Source organism: Gobio gobio, assembly GCF_949357685.1.
Source record: "Gobio gobio genome assembly, chromosome: 2".
In the NCBI taxonomy this organism is placed as follows: Eukaryota; Metazoa; Chordata; class Actinopteri; order Cypriniformes; family Gobionidae; genus Gobio; species Gobio gobio.
In genome coordinates this window covers 65,796,062-65,812,904 of record NC_137098.1, presented here as the reverse complement: position 1 = coordinate 65,812,904, position 16,843 = coordinate 65,796,062, and the positions used below count along the sequence as shown (strand labels likewise).

The 16,843-nt window shown below is 51.1% G+C and overlaps 1 protein-coding gene across 1 annotated transcript; it reads right to left on the bottom strand.

Annotated features, from left to right (window-relative positions):
* Nucleotides 1-3,088: 3,088 nt before the first annotated feature.
* Nucleotides 3,089-4,469, bottom strand: LOC307142792 (growth-regulated alpha protein-like). Its single transcript, XM_079843902.1, has 4 exons — nucleotides 4,288-4,469; nucleotides 4,076-4,190; nucleotides 3,469-3,534; nucleotides 3,089-3,334 (listed from the first exon to the last, which is right to left on the bottom strand). The coding sequence occupies exons 1-4, from the start codon at nucleotides 4,367-4,369 to the stop codon at nucleotides 3,301-3,303; spliced, it is 297 nt and encodes a 98-aa protein (XP_079700028.1). The 5' UTR covers nucleotides 4,370-4,469; the 3' UTR covers nucleotides 3,089-3,300.
* Nucleotides 4,470-16,843: the final 12,374 nt, after the last annotated feature.

Here is a 16,843-nt window from a genome sequence, read left to right as displayed (position 1 = left end):
ACTTCCATTTTGCAGATGCAGGTTGTCATGTTTTTCACTTGTGTTATAAATTCTGATGTAATTGTTTTAAGTCATTGATTTCCTGTTGAAACTGTGGGGGCATAAATAAATACATGTAAACTGAAGGATGTTGTTTACTTTGAGTGACTTTTTGATACAAAATCATATCAATTGCAGCCATACATGAAAATTAACTGGCATAGAATCCTAAATAAAGCACATAAAGCAAGATTGATTTTATAGTGTTTCTATGTTGATTCAGTGTTAAATAAGTGATTTAATTAAAGTTGAAAAAATATATATTTTATGGCCATCTTGATCTATTTTATCGTTGAAATAACATTATTTCAAGGTGCAAACCTGATGAAAAATCAATGTTAAATATCAACATTGTTTCAATGATAATTTGATTAATCCATTAACATTGATTCTATGTTGATTCAGTGTTAAATAAGTGATTTAATTAAAGTTGAAAAAATATAGATTTTATGGCCATCTTGATCTATTTTACATAATTGAAATAACATTATTTCAGGGTGCAAACCTGATGAAAAATCAATGTTAAATTTCAACATTGATTCAATGATATTTTAGTTGATGCATTAACATTGATTCAACGATGATTCAGTGTTGGTCTGCTATCTGGGCATTCCTCAGTAAATTACTCTTTAGTTAATTACACTCCTGACTCTTGGTCTTCCTTCTTCACAACCGGTCTTGGGTCCTGAATTGGTATGTTTTTCACACTAAGAAAAAAAAAAAGTTATTTTAAGAACCGATCACTGAACGGCTCTTTTGGGATGGTTCTTCTACACTCTCAGAAAAAAAGGTACAGTGGAGGTACAATTTTGTTCCTTGGGGAACAAAACGTATATCTGTACATTTAAAGGTACACAATTGGTCCTTAGGGTACAATTTTCCATTGTTTTCCTCTACTTAGAAGAGGGGTAGGCAAGTTCGGTTCTAGAGAGCCGTTGTCCTGCAGAGTTTTAGCCTATAAATCTAGACTCACCCTAGTGGGGTAGTATAGCAACTCTCCGTTGGCTTGCGAGCTGGAAAAACCAAACTCTGGTCAGGCCAATCATATCGTGTATAGAGTCGGTGGGCGGGCTTAACATAATGACGGCGGAGTTGCCGCGGTTCTGCGTGCTACTTGTAAACAAAGAAGCTGGCAAACAGCGGCCTTTCGAATCGGCTTTCGCCACGACTCTGGAAGATTTGGAGTTAAGCTTGTCTTTGAGGAAAGAACAAAGAACTACACTGAAGTCATTCTTAAGAAAGGAAGGTGTGTTCGGAGTTTTGCCGACCGGATACGGCGAAAGTTTAATCTATCAACTAGCTCTCCTTCACCTTCTTCGCTGCTCTGGTTGGTTGTAGCGCTATCCTATTGCGTGCAGAGGGAATTTGAAAGACAACCGTTTGTCCCGCCCCTCGCATTGAGCCCTGCCAATGGAGAGTTCCCAGACCCAACATCTTGATGTGGGTCTGGCTTGTCAGGCTGGCAGAGTTTGGCTCCAACCCTGAAAGACATCTATAGAAGCTCTTATTGAGAATGAACAGAGGGTTAGATGTTGACGTTTTATTGAAAATATAAATATTGAAAATATTGAAAAACAGTGTTTCCCGTTTTTTGTGTTTTTTTGAAGCTTTGATTGTGTTTACAGTGTGCAATATAATGTGTTCATGTTTTGCGTGTAAAAAAACAGTATTTTTCACACAATTTACTTATCTATATACCGCTGTTTTCACTGTCCTAAAAACGGCCTGAGAATTTCCTTATTCTATGAAGTCCCTCCTTCAGAAATACATAACGAGTTCTGATTATGCCAGCGGTTCCAGTGTTGTGATTCGACAGCAGCTTAGCGCACGTTGCCCGGAAAGGTCACGCCTCTTACCATAACGGGGAGATGCATGCGCTCAATGATCTCTATGTACAGCGTCCCTGGGAAAGCCAAACAAAGGTGATTTGACTCCAGGATGAAAATAACAGCGTCTCGACGACATGGCGACAAACAAACTATACAAACGCAACACTTCCTCTTCTCCACGCCCCCTTTTTTGCGTATTCTTGTGGGCGGAGGTTAGTCAACAAACTGCTCTACTGACGTCATTAAAGCAGGAAGTACAGGGATGTAGTCCAAACCTGCCGTTCACTGTAGGCTTTGAAAGGGAACTTCTGTTAAATAAAATATCTCGCTTTGCATTGAACTTTGAGCTTTATAATTTTACAGGTATTATTTATGCTCTAACAGCAACATTACACACTAACTAAAGTTTGAAAAATGGGATCACGAAGAACAGGACCTTTAAATTGGGCAGTTTGACTCTTTACTTTTTATGCGAGTTTGTGGTTTTTGTTACAGTGTTAACAAAACACATAATCTGTTCATATCAAATGAAACCATAAATAAAAATTGTCTTGAAGAAAAATGTTTGACTAAACTCATCACTGACTAAAAATGTTAATAAAATGTTTTCGCCAACAATACTTTATTGCCACAGATCAGACAGTCTGAATTTTTTTATATTTAAATACGTTCTAGGTGTAAAAAGTTTAGACAAAAATCAGCATATGAATATCAACCATGGTGACATACTTAATGCTGCAATGTTTTATACTGTGGTGGCTTAGTAGGGTTGGAGCTAAACTCAGCAGGACATCAGCTCTCTAGGACCGAACTTGCCTCCCCCTGACTTAGAGGTACAAAGACTTACTCTTAAGGGAACCACCCCAGTGATGGCCACTTGCACCTTAAAAGGTACAACTTTGTACTCTTTTTTTTTGAGAGTGTATGGTACCGCTGTGAAAACCTATTGGAACCTTTATTTTTAAGAGTTCATGAACGTGTGAATGAGAGCAGATGTTATGAGATTCAATAACTTGTATGGCTTCAGAAGATGTATGGCCCATTTTTATGACAGTTTTATTATGCTTTTGAAAGTTTCAGTCCCTGTCCATTGTAACGGCATGCAAACATTTCTCATATTTCAGGTTTGGAATGACACAATGGTGAATAGCTCTGTTTTAATGTACAGTAACCTAATGTTTGATGTTTGCGAGAGGACAAAAAGGAACAAAATATCTATTGTGACAATTAAAACATGTTTATTATCGCAAGTAGGGCCACAAGACAATGCAAATAAATATAATAAAAAACTATAAAATCAGACAAAGTTACAGCAAATAAAACATCACTTCACATTTTATAAAACAAAAGCACGTTTTCACATTTAACACTTCATTCATCACCAAGAGATGATAAAATGAAATAAAACATTCTGTAGTTCAGTAGTTGCTCTTCAGTTGCTCCTTGTGTCGGTCCTATTGTAAATTCTGCAAACATGAAGAGAAACAGTGCATTACAATCTGAAGGATGAATGTTCTGCAGTGTCCGAGTTTAAAAGTAGTAATTAAAATGATTCATTTACACGATTTAATAATAACAAGAGTGACAAGAGTGAACTTACTCTTTGAGGGAAATCACCCAGGCAGTATTAGGATCGAGACACGTCTGTCCTTTCTTCAGTGTCGCACTGTAAGAAACAAATGTATGATTATTTATAATCTATAAAATGACATTTGATTCATTATTACTATTTTTACACACCCCCGCATCAGAACCCCCCCCCCCCCCTCCAAAAAAAAAACAGACATCCTGTCATCATATGTATGACTTTTCATACAAAGGAACAATTAAAAGAAGAGCAGCTCAGGCATTCTGCTAAACATCTCCACTGGATGAAAGCGAGTAAATTCAGACAAAACATCCATGTATCATCATCAGTTTTTCATTTTCACACACTACCAGCCAAACGTTTGAACACTCTCGTGATCGTAAAGACCTTTTAATATGAAGGCTTCTGCTTAAATCATTCACATTAGTGAAAGAAAAGCATCGATGAGTGTCCACCACACATGCATGTGAACTCCTGAAATGATGTTTAAAAGCATCCCAGGATGCAGTGTGTGGAAACAGATGGTGGCATCTTATTTGAAGAAGCAAGAATAAAGAGCGTTTTGACTGGTGGTGTGCATCGTGCCTGCATTTGTTGCTTTGGTAAGTTTCACACTCACATGATCTCCTCCTTGTTGCATTGCGGTCCAGGGGCAAACACCTTCAACGAGAGGATATTTTTAATAGGAATCTGTGGTTTTGAATGAGTTTTAGGGCACTTGCAGCGCAACGTACCTGCAGGGACACAGAGAGAGAAAGTTGGGGTAAAATGTAGCATGAAATATCTGCAAACAATTTGTTTTAAAACACGTATGAATGTAACTCTGCTTACCTCTTTGGATTTGTGCTGTTGTGGACAGCAGTTCAGTTGTGCAGATCAGAAACATGAAGGCTGCTGCGGTGAACTTCTTCATTCTGAGACAGTTTTGTGCTGAGCAATGCCAGTGAACGTGTCTAGTGAGCGTCTGCTGTAGTCTAACACAGGCCAGCACTCTCCCTTTTAAAGAGGGAGACTCCCACACTATATGCCAATGTTGTTGCACAATTACAACTTCTGGCTTCTCTTCCCTTCCAAGGAAACCTGCCTCTCATTGGCTATTATTTTAATACAATTTCCTTCCCTACAAGCAAATATAAAAAACTTCTTAACCCTATATGAAGCCTTTATCTGCCTTTATGTACTATTGAAATAATCGTAAATATGAGTTTCCTAGTTGAAAATTGGAATTGAATGCCCTCTCAAGTCATATTACTGGGAAAATCTGGGATCATTTTGGTACTCGAGTTCCCAACTCTCTTATTGCATTTGAGTCTATTTTGACCCATATTTAAAAAAATCCATAGTTTTAAGATTGAAGATGAAATCTTGGAAAGTGTGTTAAGACTGTCACAATAATTTTTTTTTGTTGATTTTTTAACAATCTAACTAAATTATTGCACCTTTTGCATCCGGATCCGTTTTGACCTGATAGTGAACTGTGGCTTTACACATGAAATGATGTAGATTTATCTAGATTTGTCTCAAATGACTCCTGTAAAATACATTTAGCCTCTTTTCTATGCTCATACACACATTTGTCATTTCCCTCTGCAGCGTTTTGTTTAGGAATATGTTCGTGCTATATACACACAATAATTCTGAAATTAAAATAAAATTAATGAATCTGTTTGTAGAGCAAAAGTTCATAGACCAACATTTCAAAGTAATATTGATGTTGTTTTGATTTTATTAGAAAAAAAGAATATGTAGGTTTCATACATTTAAACATAGACCTCCATAGTTTGGGAAAAAGTACTGTGGAAGTCAATGGGCCCATCAACCGTTTCTTCAAAATATCGTCTGTGATCAACAGACGAAAGAAACTCATACAGGTTTGGATGAAGATTGAGGGTTAACTGATGACAGAATTTGTCATTTTTGGGTGAAGTTATTGTGACTATTTTATAAGCTTACATTCCACCAGGTCCAAACATACATACAAATATAAACAATGCTGAACGATGCAAATTAATTCAATTCTAAAATTAATACTGATCCAAACAGACATGCTTGGAAAACCCGGTAACACTTTAGAATAATGGTCATTAGTTAACAATAGTTAATGTATTAACTAACATGAACTAACCATGAGCAATACATTTATTACTGTATTTGTTCATCTTTGTTAACGTTAGTTAATATAAATCCAGCTGTTCATGGTTTGTTCATGTTAGTTCACACTGCATTAACTAATGTTAACAAGATTTTAACAAAGCATTAGTAAATGTTGAAATTAACATTAACAAAGATAAATAAATGCTTTATAAGTGCAGTTCATTATTAGTTCATGTTAACTAATGTAGTAAACTAATGTTAACTAATGACCATTATTCTAAAGTGTTACCAAAAAACCTTTTTAGTACATTCAGATGATATTTTCATGTGATTGGTTTGTTACATCTGTAAAACGATACTTGGTTACTTAACGTAACCTCGGTTCTCTCTAGAAGAGGGAACGAGTATTGCGTAAGTTCCTTACGCATCGGAAAGTATTCTTTCTTCGAGATTTCTGAAAAAAACAAAATTATCCTTAATTTTGTAACATTGTCAACGCAGTGCGGCAGCCTGGCAGACCATAGCAGGCTATTCCAGCGTGCTATTGGCTGCTCTGCTGGCAACTGCAGCAGCCTATCGGTGAGCCCGCGTGATGTGGCGACCAATGAGGGCGCTTCGCGCCCACCTGGCTTCATTTGCCTACAGGTGGGGCGTGGCCACGTGTATATAAGCAGGGCTCACGGGCTGCATATTCGGTTTTCGTAGTTCTGAAGCGTAAAAGCCCGCGGGGCGCACGGCAAGGAACGCAATACTCGTTCCCTCTTCTAGAGAGAACCGAGGTTACATTAAGTAACCGAGTATCGTTCTCTTACGAGAGGTTCTCTCGTATTGCGTAAGTTCCTTACGCATCGGGAACACATTGTCAACACCGTGCGCGCCTCGCGTAAAGCATATGTATCCCAGGGAACCGGGGACCATAACACTGCTTGGGCAGGGTGGCCGGTAAGGAGAACGGGCCACCACATATACAGACACTTCATTCGAACTGACGGGTGGTTACGACGGGTGGTTACAACACCCTGTCCCATGAATGAGGGAACGGCACCTGCCGGTCTCCTTCAAATTCACCACACCTTGTCTCATGAATGAGGGAACGGCAACGCCGGTCGCCTTCAATTTCACAATATCTTGTTATATGAGTGAGGTAACGGCACCGCCGGTCACCTTCAAACTCACAACAGCTCGTCTCGTAAATGAGGGAACGGCACCGCCGGTCTCCTTCAAATTCACATGAGCCTAGTACCGAACTTACTACCAGTACGTGAGCTATGTCTGCACAGAATCACTGGGCAGAACCAACAGCCCTATTGAACTGATAACACTTTCGCCTGTAAGGCAGGAACTTCCAGATTGTAAAATCTCACGAACGTAGACGGGGAGGCCCAGCCTGCCGCCATACAAATATCGTGGATGGAAATCCCTCTGGCCCAAGCCCACGAAGAGGCCATGCCTCTGGTGGAGTGTGCTCTGACACCTAGCCGGCACTGCAGGTGTTTGGAAGCGTATGCAGTTGCAATCGCGTCCACTATCCACCTGGACAGGGACTGTTTCGAGGAGGCGAGACCTTTAGTGCCCCCACCAAACGAAACAAATAGCTGCTCAGAACGCCTGAAGGCGGCGGAGCGTGTGACATAAACCCTCAATGCCCTAACAGGGCAGAGGATATTGCCACCGTCCCCCTCGTCGGATGCTGGCAGAGCCGAGAGGGAGATAATCTGCGCCCTGAAGGGAGTGCCGATCGCTTTGGGGACATAACCATGCCTGGGTCTGAGAATGACCTTAGAGTCATTAGGACCGAACTCCATACACGTCGGGCTCACTGAGAGCGCGTGTAGATCCCCCACGCGTTTCACTGAAGCCAGAGCTATCAGGAACGCGGTTTTTAGTGAAAGGAACCTTGGTTCCACAGTCTCAAGCGGTTCAAAGGGATGAGCCTTCAGGGCCTCTAGGACCAAGGCCAGATCCCATATAGGAACCGATGGGGGCCGCGGGGGATTCATCCGTCTGGCTCTTCTGAGGAAACGGATGATGAGCTCGTTCCTTCCTAGCGTGCTACCTAGCGTCGTCTGAGCGAACGCTGCTATAGCCGCCACATACACTTTGAGCGTGGAAGGGGACCTGCCCAGTTCCAAAAGCTCTTGGAGGAAGGAGAGCACCCGCTGGACCCCACATTGCTGTGGGTCCAATCCCTTGGAAACACACCACTCAGTGAACACCGACCACTTAGAACTATATAACCGCCTCGTCGAGGGGGCTCTAGAGTGTGAAATCGTGTTCATAACCCCTTCGGGCAGGTCAACGGGTATCCGTTGGTCACCCATACATGCAGAGACCATCGCTCTGGATGGGGATGCCAAACTGACCCTCCTGCTTGAGAGAGGAGGTCTGCTCTCAGCGGGACTGGCCAGGGGGGTGAGTGCGACAGCTTCACCAGCTCTGGGTACCAAATCTGGTTCTCCCAGCGCGGCGCTATAAGGAGCACCGGGCGGCGCGTCTCCCTGATTTTCGCTATGACCTGGGGCAATAGGGAAATCGGCGGGAAAGCATACAGCGGGAGGCTGGGCCAAGGTTGGGACAGCGCATCCTCGCTTTTGGACAGAAACGTCGGGCAGCGGGCGTTCTCTTTTGTTGCAAAGAGGTCGAGCTCCGCTCTGCCGAATAGGCGCCATACCAGCTGGACTGTCTGAGGGTGCAGGGACCATTCTCCTGGGAGAATGAGGCCCCTGGACAGCTTGTCCGGGCCTACATTGAGGTGGCCCGGTACGTGCGCAGCTCTCAGCGAGCTGTGTGCCCACACGAGCAGGCGTTCTGTCAGATTGCCCAGACATCTGGACCTGACACCGCCCTGCCGGATCACGTAGGACACCACTGTGGTATTGTCCGACCGGACTAACACGTGGTGTCCTCGTATAAGCGGGAGAAACTGCCTGAGCGCGTTCTCTACCGCTATCATCTCCAAACAGTTTATGTGTAGGAGTTTTTCCTCGCTCGACCAGAGGCCCGAGGCTGATCTGCCCTCGAAAACGGCGCCCCAACCCGTGGTGGAGGCGTCCGTCGAGATGACCTTGCGGTGTGAGATGGCTCCCATCGTCACTCCCCTCTGGTACCAGTCGGCTACTAACCAGGGCTCTAGGGCTGACACGCAGCCCTGAGTCACTCTGATCCTGAAGCCTCCGGACGCCCAGGCTCTGTGAGGCACTCGGGCGTTTAACCAGCATTGCAGCGGGCGCATGCGCATTAAGCCCAGCTGGAGCACAGCTGCAGCTGAGGCCATACGTCCCAGCATCCTCTGAAAAAGCTTGAGAGGTGCGATTTTGCCCGGCCGGAAGTACGCAGCCATGCGCCGAACTTGGCGCGCGCGTTGGGGTGACAGGCGGGCTGACATTGCCACAGTGTCCAGATTCAAACCCAGAAATGAGGTTGATTGCGTGGGCACTAATGAGCTCTTGGTCCAATTGACCGTGAGCCCCAGGCTGTCCAGATGGCTGAGCAGCATTGCCCTGTGGGCGAGGAGCTCGGCCTCTGACTGCGCCAGGATGAGCCAATCGTCCAGATAGTTCAACACTCGCATCCCTCGATTTCTCAGAGGAGCGAGGGCCGCGTCCATGCACTTCGTAAATGTACGGGGTGCTAGTGACAGGCCGAACGGAAGGACGGTGTATTGATAAGCCTGGCCGTCGAAGGCGAATCGTAAGAATGGCCTGTGACGCGGCGTTATCTTGATTTGAAAATATGCATCTTTCAAATCTAGGGAGATTAGCCAGTCTCTCGGGCGAATATGCGCGTGGATCTGCTTGGTCGTGAGCATCTTGAACGATCTTCTCATAAGAGCTTTGTTCAGACGCCTCAGATCCAGAATCGGTCTGAGCGACCCATCCCTTTTTGGCACGAGAAAATACCGGCTGTAAAAGCCTGACTCGCTCATAGAATGGGGAACCGGTTCTATAGCCCCTTTGCACAGCAGCGTGGCTATTTCTGCTCGAAGTAGATGTGCTACTTCCTCGCTCACTCTCGTCTCTGTACGCGCACAGAAGCGCGGAGGGCGGCGAGCGAACTGCAGAGTGTAGCCGTGCTTCACTGTTTTCAGCACCCATTCTGATACACCTGGAATGGCTTCCCACGCTCTCGCATGTGCCACGCGGGATAGAACGGCCTCCGGGCTCGAAACGCCGCGCTTCGCGGGTTTGACGGCCTGTATAGGAGGGGCGGGCGCAGTGCGCGCGCTCTCTGTGCTGTGGGCCAGCCGATTGCTCGCGATGGCTGGCCGCCCTACACACTGCATCTCTGCCGCTTCGAGCGGGGAGTGGCTTGTGTGTGGCCCTACACTCATCGCTCCGGCCACCCTGGGCGGAGAACAAATGGTGTGTGGTGCGGCGCGTGGCGCCTGAGGCATAATGTTCGCGAAAATGTGTGAGCGCGTTTGAGCGGGCACAACTCTTACGCGTGGAACATGACCGGTTAAGAGTGGCTGTGTGACAGCGCGTGTGGTGGTTAGTCGTGGACGCAAACAAGCGGACACGTGACCTAACTCTAGCACTCGAGCGGCCGGTGGCCGCTTTATGTAAGTGGGGGACACGGGGTTTATAGTGCTTGTGTGCAGGGGTGAACACAGAAAAGTGGGCACATTTACTGCATTTGAAACACATACGGCGTGAGCCGTGCAACCAGAAATAATGCAACTTTTGTGATTTCTCTGGTTCGCCGTATAAACGGCGGTTATTGACAGGCGAGAAGGCATTTTTGCCGGCTCGTTGGCTGCGTGAAATCCATCTGCAGCAGCCACAGTGGTGGGGGCTGACAGGAAAGAGAGTTTTGACGGTGGTCCGGCCGCGGCGGGACTTAACCGTCGTTTCTTGCCTCTGGCTAGGAGGACTTTGGAGGCTCGGACTTCAGCGCGATCCTAGGCCGGGGGCCCCGAGGTGGAGGCGGCTTACCACGGCTGGAAGAGCGCGATCTAGGGCGGCCGCTCGGTCTTCGCTGAGACGAAGGGGGCCGCGCTGGGCGCTGCGCGGAGCTCGGTGCTGGCTGGTCGCGAGGACGGCGAGCAACGGAGCTATTGCTAGCGCCGGGGCATCGAGGCAGGAAAAGGTTCATGGCCTGCGTCGTTTTCTGCACTTCAGAGAAACGGTCGACGATCCCCTTGACCGCTGGTCCGAAAAGCCCAGACGGAGAGAGCGGGGCGTTTAGGAAGGCCGCGCGCTCCGTTTCTCGCATGTCCGCGAGCGTGAGCCAGAGGTGGCGCTCAGCTACCGTGAGGGAGGCCATAGAGCGTCCGAGGGCCTGTGCTGCGGTCTTGGTGGCGCGAAGGGAGAGATCCGTCGCGCTTCGCAAATCCGTGATCAACTCAGCGTCACAGCTTTTCTCGTCCAGGTCGTGGAGGAGATTAGCTTGGAGGATTTGCAGCACGGCCATAGAGTGCAGAGCAGACGCAGCTTGACCGGAGGGAGCGAAAGCGCGGCCGATCAGCGATGACGTCACTCTGCAGGCCTTAGACGGGAGGGCAGCCTTTGAGCGCCAACCGGAAGGCGGGCAAAGGTGCGCTGCGACCGCCTCTTCCACCGGAGGGATAGCGTTGTAGCCTTTCTCAGCCGCGCCGTCAACTTGTGAGAGCGTCGAAGAAGCCTGAGACGAGACCCTCGCGGAGAATGGCGCGTTCCAGGACTTTGCGAGCTCCTCGTGAAGCTCTGGCAGAAAGGGTGCAGCCCTGGAGGTGGGCGCGCGGCGGCGACTGTTTAGGAAGCATCCGTCAAGTCGATTCGGCGCTGCCACCTTGGGCGGGGCCCATTCGAGGCCTAGCTGCTCGACAGCCCGGGTGAGAAGGCGCAAAAGTTCGGCGTCCTCACCCGCTCAAGAGCGTCCGGAGCCCCGGACTGAAGAGGTCGCGGAAGACCAGTCCTCGCTGTCGGAAGCCATGATGGAGCAGCTGTCGGCGTGTTCCGCGCCCGCATCCGCCTCATCCCCGGAGGCGGCAACAGAAATGGCGGCCTGGGGTGGGGGCGGGGAAGGCGAGAGTGAAGCCGGCGGGAAGGGTTCCGGCGAGCTTCTCTCGGCGAACTCCGGAGTCCGCTGCGAGCGGCGCTTCTTTCTGCGCGGCTTAGCAGGGACTGGAGGGATGTCATCATCGAACAGAACGAGTCGAGCCCGCAGGGTCGACATCGTCAGTTCCTCGCACTCCGGGCATCCGCCGGCGAGAAGTGCGGCGGCGGCGTGATCACGGCCCAGGCAGAGAGCGCAGATCACATGGCGGTCCCCGGAACTGAGCTGCGCGTGACACGAGCCGCAGGTGGAACGAGGCATTTTGTATCAAACGCTCGGCTCTTTTTTGAGAAAGTGTGACGCAGCGGCGACAACACTAGCGTAAAAGGATATGGGCTGCCGGATAGCAGAGCAGGCACGGATGGCTGAAGGTGGCGCGATGCTGCCGGCTTCCTCAGGCGCTGTCCTCTGCTTGCTCGTCTGCACGATCACGGCGGCGGGTTCCAGATCCAGCGATGCGAAGGGCTTCGCTGAAGAAAGAAAATCGAATATGCAGCCTGTGAGCCCTGCTTATATACACGTGGCCACGCCCCACCTGTAGGCAAATGAAGCCAGGTGGGCACGAAGCGCCCTCATTGGTCGCCACGTTACGCGGGCTCACCGATAGGCTGCTGCAGTTGCCAGCAGAGCAGCCAATAGCACGCTGGAATAGCCTGCTATGGTCTGCCAGGCTGCCGCACTGCGTTGACAATGCTTCCTAGTAGTGCTGCCGCACTGCGTTGACAATCCTTCCTAGCGTGCTACCTAGCGTCGTCTGAGCGAACGCTGCTATAGCCGCCACATACACTTTGAGCGTGGAAGGGGACCTGCCCAGTTCCAAAAGCTCTTGGAGGAAGGAGAGCACCCGCTGGACCCCACATTGCTGTGGGTCCAATCCCTTGGAAACACACCACTCAGTGAACACCGACCACTTAGAACTATATAACCGCCTCGTCGAGGGGGCTCTAGAGTGTGAAATCGTGTTCATAACCCCTTCGGGCAGGTCAACGGGTATCCGTTGGTCACCCATACATGCAGAGACCATCGCTCTGGATGGGGATGCCAAACTGACCCTCCTGCTTGAGAGAGGAGGTCTGCTCTCAGCGGGACTGGCCAGGGGGGTGAGTGCGACAGCTTCACCAGCTCTGGGTACCAAATCTGGTTCTCCCAGCGCGGCGCTATAAGGAGCACCGGGCGGCGCGTCTCCCTGATTTTCGCTATGACCTGGGGCAATAGGGAAATCGGCGGGAAAGCATACAGCGGGAGGCTGGGCCAAGGTTGGGACAGCGCATCCTCGCTTTTGGACAGAAACGTCGGGCAGCGGGCGTTCTCTTTTGTTGCAAAGAGGTCGAGCTCCGCTCTGCCGAATAGGCGCCATACCAGCTGGACTGTCTGAGGGTGCAGGGACCATTCTCCTGGGAGAATGAGGCCCCTGGACAGCTTGTCCGGGCCTACATTGAGGTGGCCCGGTACGTGCGCAGCTCTCAGCGAGCTGTGTGCCCACACGAGCAGGCGTTCTGTCAGATTGCCCAGACATCTGGACCTGACACCGCCCTGCCGGTTCACGTAGGACACCACTGTGGTATTGTCCGACCGGACTAACACGTGGTGTCCTCGTATAAGCGGGAGAAACTGCCTGAGCGCGTTCTCTACCGCTATCATCTCCAAACAGTTTATGTGTAGGAGTTTTTCCTCGCTCGACCAGAGGCCCGAGGCTGATCTGCCCTCGAAAACGGCGCCCCAACCCGTGGTGGAGGCGTCCGTCGAGATGACCTTGCGGTGTGAGATGGCTCCCATCGTCACTCCCCTCTGGTACCAGTCGGCTACTAACCAGGGCTCTAGGGCTGACACGCAGCCCTGAGTCACTCTGATCCTGAAGCCTCCGGACGCCCAGGCTCTGTGAGGCACTCGGGCGTTTAACCAGCATTGCAGCGGGCGCATGCGCATTAAGCCCAGCTGGAGCACAGCTGCAGCTGAGGCCATACGTCCCAGCATCCTCTGAAAAAGCTTGAGAGGTGCGATTTTGCCCGGCCGGAAGTACGCAGCCATGCGCCGAACTTGGCGCGCGCGTTGGGGTGACAGGCGGGCTGACATTGCCACAGTGTCCAGATTCAAACCCAGAAATGAGGTTGATTGCGTGGGCACTAATGAGCTCTTGGTCCAATTGACCGTGAGCCCCAGGCTGTCCAGATGGCTGAGCAGCATTGCCCTGTGGGCGAGGAGCTCGGCCTCTGACTGCGCCAGGATGAGCCAATCGTCCAGATAGTTCAACACTCGCATCCCTCGATTTCTCAGAGGAGCGAGGGCCGCGTCCATGCACTTCGTAAATGTACGGGGTGCTAGTGACAGGCCGAACGGAAGGACGGTGTATTGATAAGCCTGGCCATCGAAGGCGAATCGTAAGAATGGCCTGTGACGCGGCGTTATCTTGATTTGAAAATATGCATCTTTCAAATCTAGGGAGATTAGCCAGTCTCTCGGGCGAATATGCGCGTGGATCTGCTTGGTCGTGAGCATCTTGAACGATCTTCTCATAAGAGCTTTGTTCAGACGCCTCAGATCCAGAATCGGTCTGAGCGACCCATCCCTTTTTGGCACGAGAAAATACCGGCTGTAAAAGCCTGACTCGCTCATAGAATGGGGAACCGGTTCTATAGCCCCTTTGCACAGCAGCGTGGCTATTTCTGCTCGAAGTAGATGTGCTACTTCCTCGCTCACTCTCGTCTCTGTACGCGCACAGAAGCGCGGAGGGCGGCGAGCGAACTGCAGAGTGTAGCCGTGCTTCACTGTTTTCAGCACCCATTCTGATACACCTGGAATGGCTTCCCACGCTCTCGCATGTGCCACGCGGGATAGAACGGCCTCCGGGCTCGAAACGCCGCGCTTCGCGGGTTTGACGGCCTGTATAGGAGGGGCGGGCGCAGTGCGCGCGCTCTCTGTGCTGTGGGCCAGCCGATTGCTCGCGATGGCTGGCCGCCCTACACACTGCATCTCTGCCGCTTCGAGCGGGGAGTGGCTTGTGTGTGGCCCTACACTCATCGCTCCGGCCACCCTGGGCGGAGAACAAATGGTGTGTGGTGCGGCGCGTGGCGCCTGAGGCATAATGTTCGCGAAAATGTGTGAGCGCGTTTGAGCGGGCACAACTCTTACGCGTGGAACATGACCGGTTAAGAGTGGCTGTGTGACAGCGCGTGTGGTGGTTAGTCGTGGACGCAAACAAGCGGACACGTGACCTAACTCTAGCACTCGAGCGGCCGGTGGCCGCTTTATGTAAGTGGGGGACACGGGGTTTATAGTGCTTGTGTGCAGGGGTGAACACAGAAAAGTGGGCACATTTACTGCATTTGAAACACATACGGCGTGAGCCGTGCAACCAGAAATAATGCAACTTTTGTGATTTCTCTGGTTCGCCGTATAAACGGCGGTTATTGACAGGCGAGAAGGCATTTTTGCCGGCTCGTTGGCTGCGTGAAATCCATCTGCAGCAGCCACAGTGGTGGGGGCTGACAGGAAAGAGAGTTTTGACGGTGGTCCGGCCGCGGCGGGACTTAACCGTCGTTTCTTGCCTCTGGCTAGGAGGACTTTGGAGGCTCGGACTTCAGCGCGATCCTAGGCCGGGGGCCCCGAGGTGGAGGCGGCTTACCACGGCTGGAAGAGCGCGATCTAGGGCGGCCGCTCGGTCTTCGCTGAGACGAAGGGGGCCGCGCTGGGCGCTGCGCGGAGCTCGGTGCTGGCTGGTCGCGAGGACGGCGAGCAACGGAGCTATTGCTAGCGCCGGGGCATCGAGGCAGGAAAAGGTTCATGGCCTGCGTCGTTTTCTGCACTTCAGAGAAACGGTCGACGATCCCCTTGACCGCTGGTCCGAAAAGCCCAGACGGAGAGAGCGGGGCGTTTAGGAAGGCCGCGCGCTCTGTTTCTCGCATGTCCGCGAGCGTGAGCCAGAGGTGGCGCTCAGCTACCGTGAGGGAGGCCATAGAGCGTCCGAGGGCCTGTGCTGCGGTCTTGGTGGCGCGAAGGGAGAGATCCGTCGCGCTTCGCAAATCCGTGATCAACTCAGCGTCACAGCTTTTCTCGTCCAGGTCGTGGAGGAGATTAGCTTGGAGGATTTGCAGCACGGCCATAGAGTGCAGAGCAGACGCAGCTTGACCGGAGGGAGCGAAAGCGCGGCCGATCAGCGATGACGTCACTCTGCAGGCCTTAGACGGGAGGGCAGCCTTTGAGCGCCAACCGGAAGGCGGGCAAAGGTGCGCTGCGACCGCCTCTTCCACCGGAGGGATAGCGTTGTAGCCTTTCTCAGCCGCGCCGTCAACTTGTGAGAGCGTCGAAGAAGCCTGAGACGAGACCCTCGCGGAGAATGGCGCGTTCCAGGACTTTGCGAGCTCCTCGTGAAGCTCTGGCAGAAAGGGTGCAGCCCTGGAGGTGGGCGCGCGGCGGCGACTGTTTAGGAAGCATCCGTCAAGTCGATTCGGCGCTGCCACCTTGGGCGGGGCCCATTCGAGGCCTAGCTGCTCGACAGCCCGGGTGAGAAGGCGCAAAAGTTCGGCGTCCTCACCCGCTCAAGAGCGTCCGGAGCCCCGGACTGAAGAGGTCGCGGAAGACCAGTCCTCGCTGTCGGAAGCCATGATGGAGCAGCTGTCGGCGTGTTCCGCGCCCGCATCCGCCTCATCCCCGGAGGCGGCAACAGAAATGGCGGCCTGGGGTGGGGGCGGGGAAGGCGAGAGTGAAGCCGGCGGGAAGGGTTCCGGCGAGCTTCTCTCGGCGAACTCCGGAGTCCGCTGCGAGCGGCGCTTCTTTCTGCGCGGCTTAGCAGGGACTGGAGGGATGTCATCATCGAACAGAACGAGTCGAGCCCGCAGGGTCGACATCGTCAGTTCCTCGCACTCCGGGCATCCGCCGGCGAGAAGTGCGGCGGCGGCGTGATCACGGCCCAGGCAGAGAGCGCAGATCACATGGCGGTCCCCGGAACTGAGCTGCGCGTGACACGAGCCGCAGGTGGAACGAGGCATTTTGTATCAAACGCTCGGCTCTTTTTTGAGAAAGTGTGACGCAGCGGCGACAACACTAGCGTAAAAGGATATGGGCTGCCGGATAGCAGAGCAGGCACGGATGGCTGAAGGTGGCGCGATGCTGCCGGCTTCCTCAGGTGCTGTCCTCTGCTTGCTCGTCTGCACGATCACGGCGGCGGGTTCCAGATCCAGCGATGCGAAGGGCTTCGCTGAAGAAAGAAAATCGAATATGCAGCCTGTGAGCCCTGCTTATATACACGTGGCCACGCCCC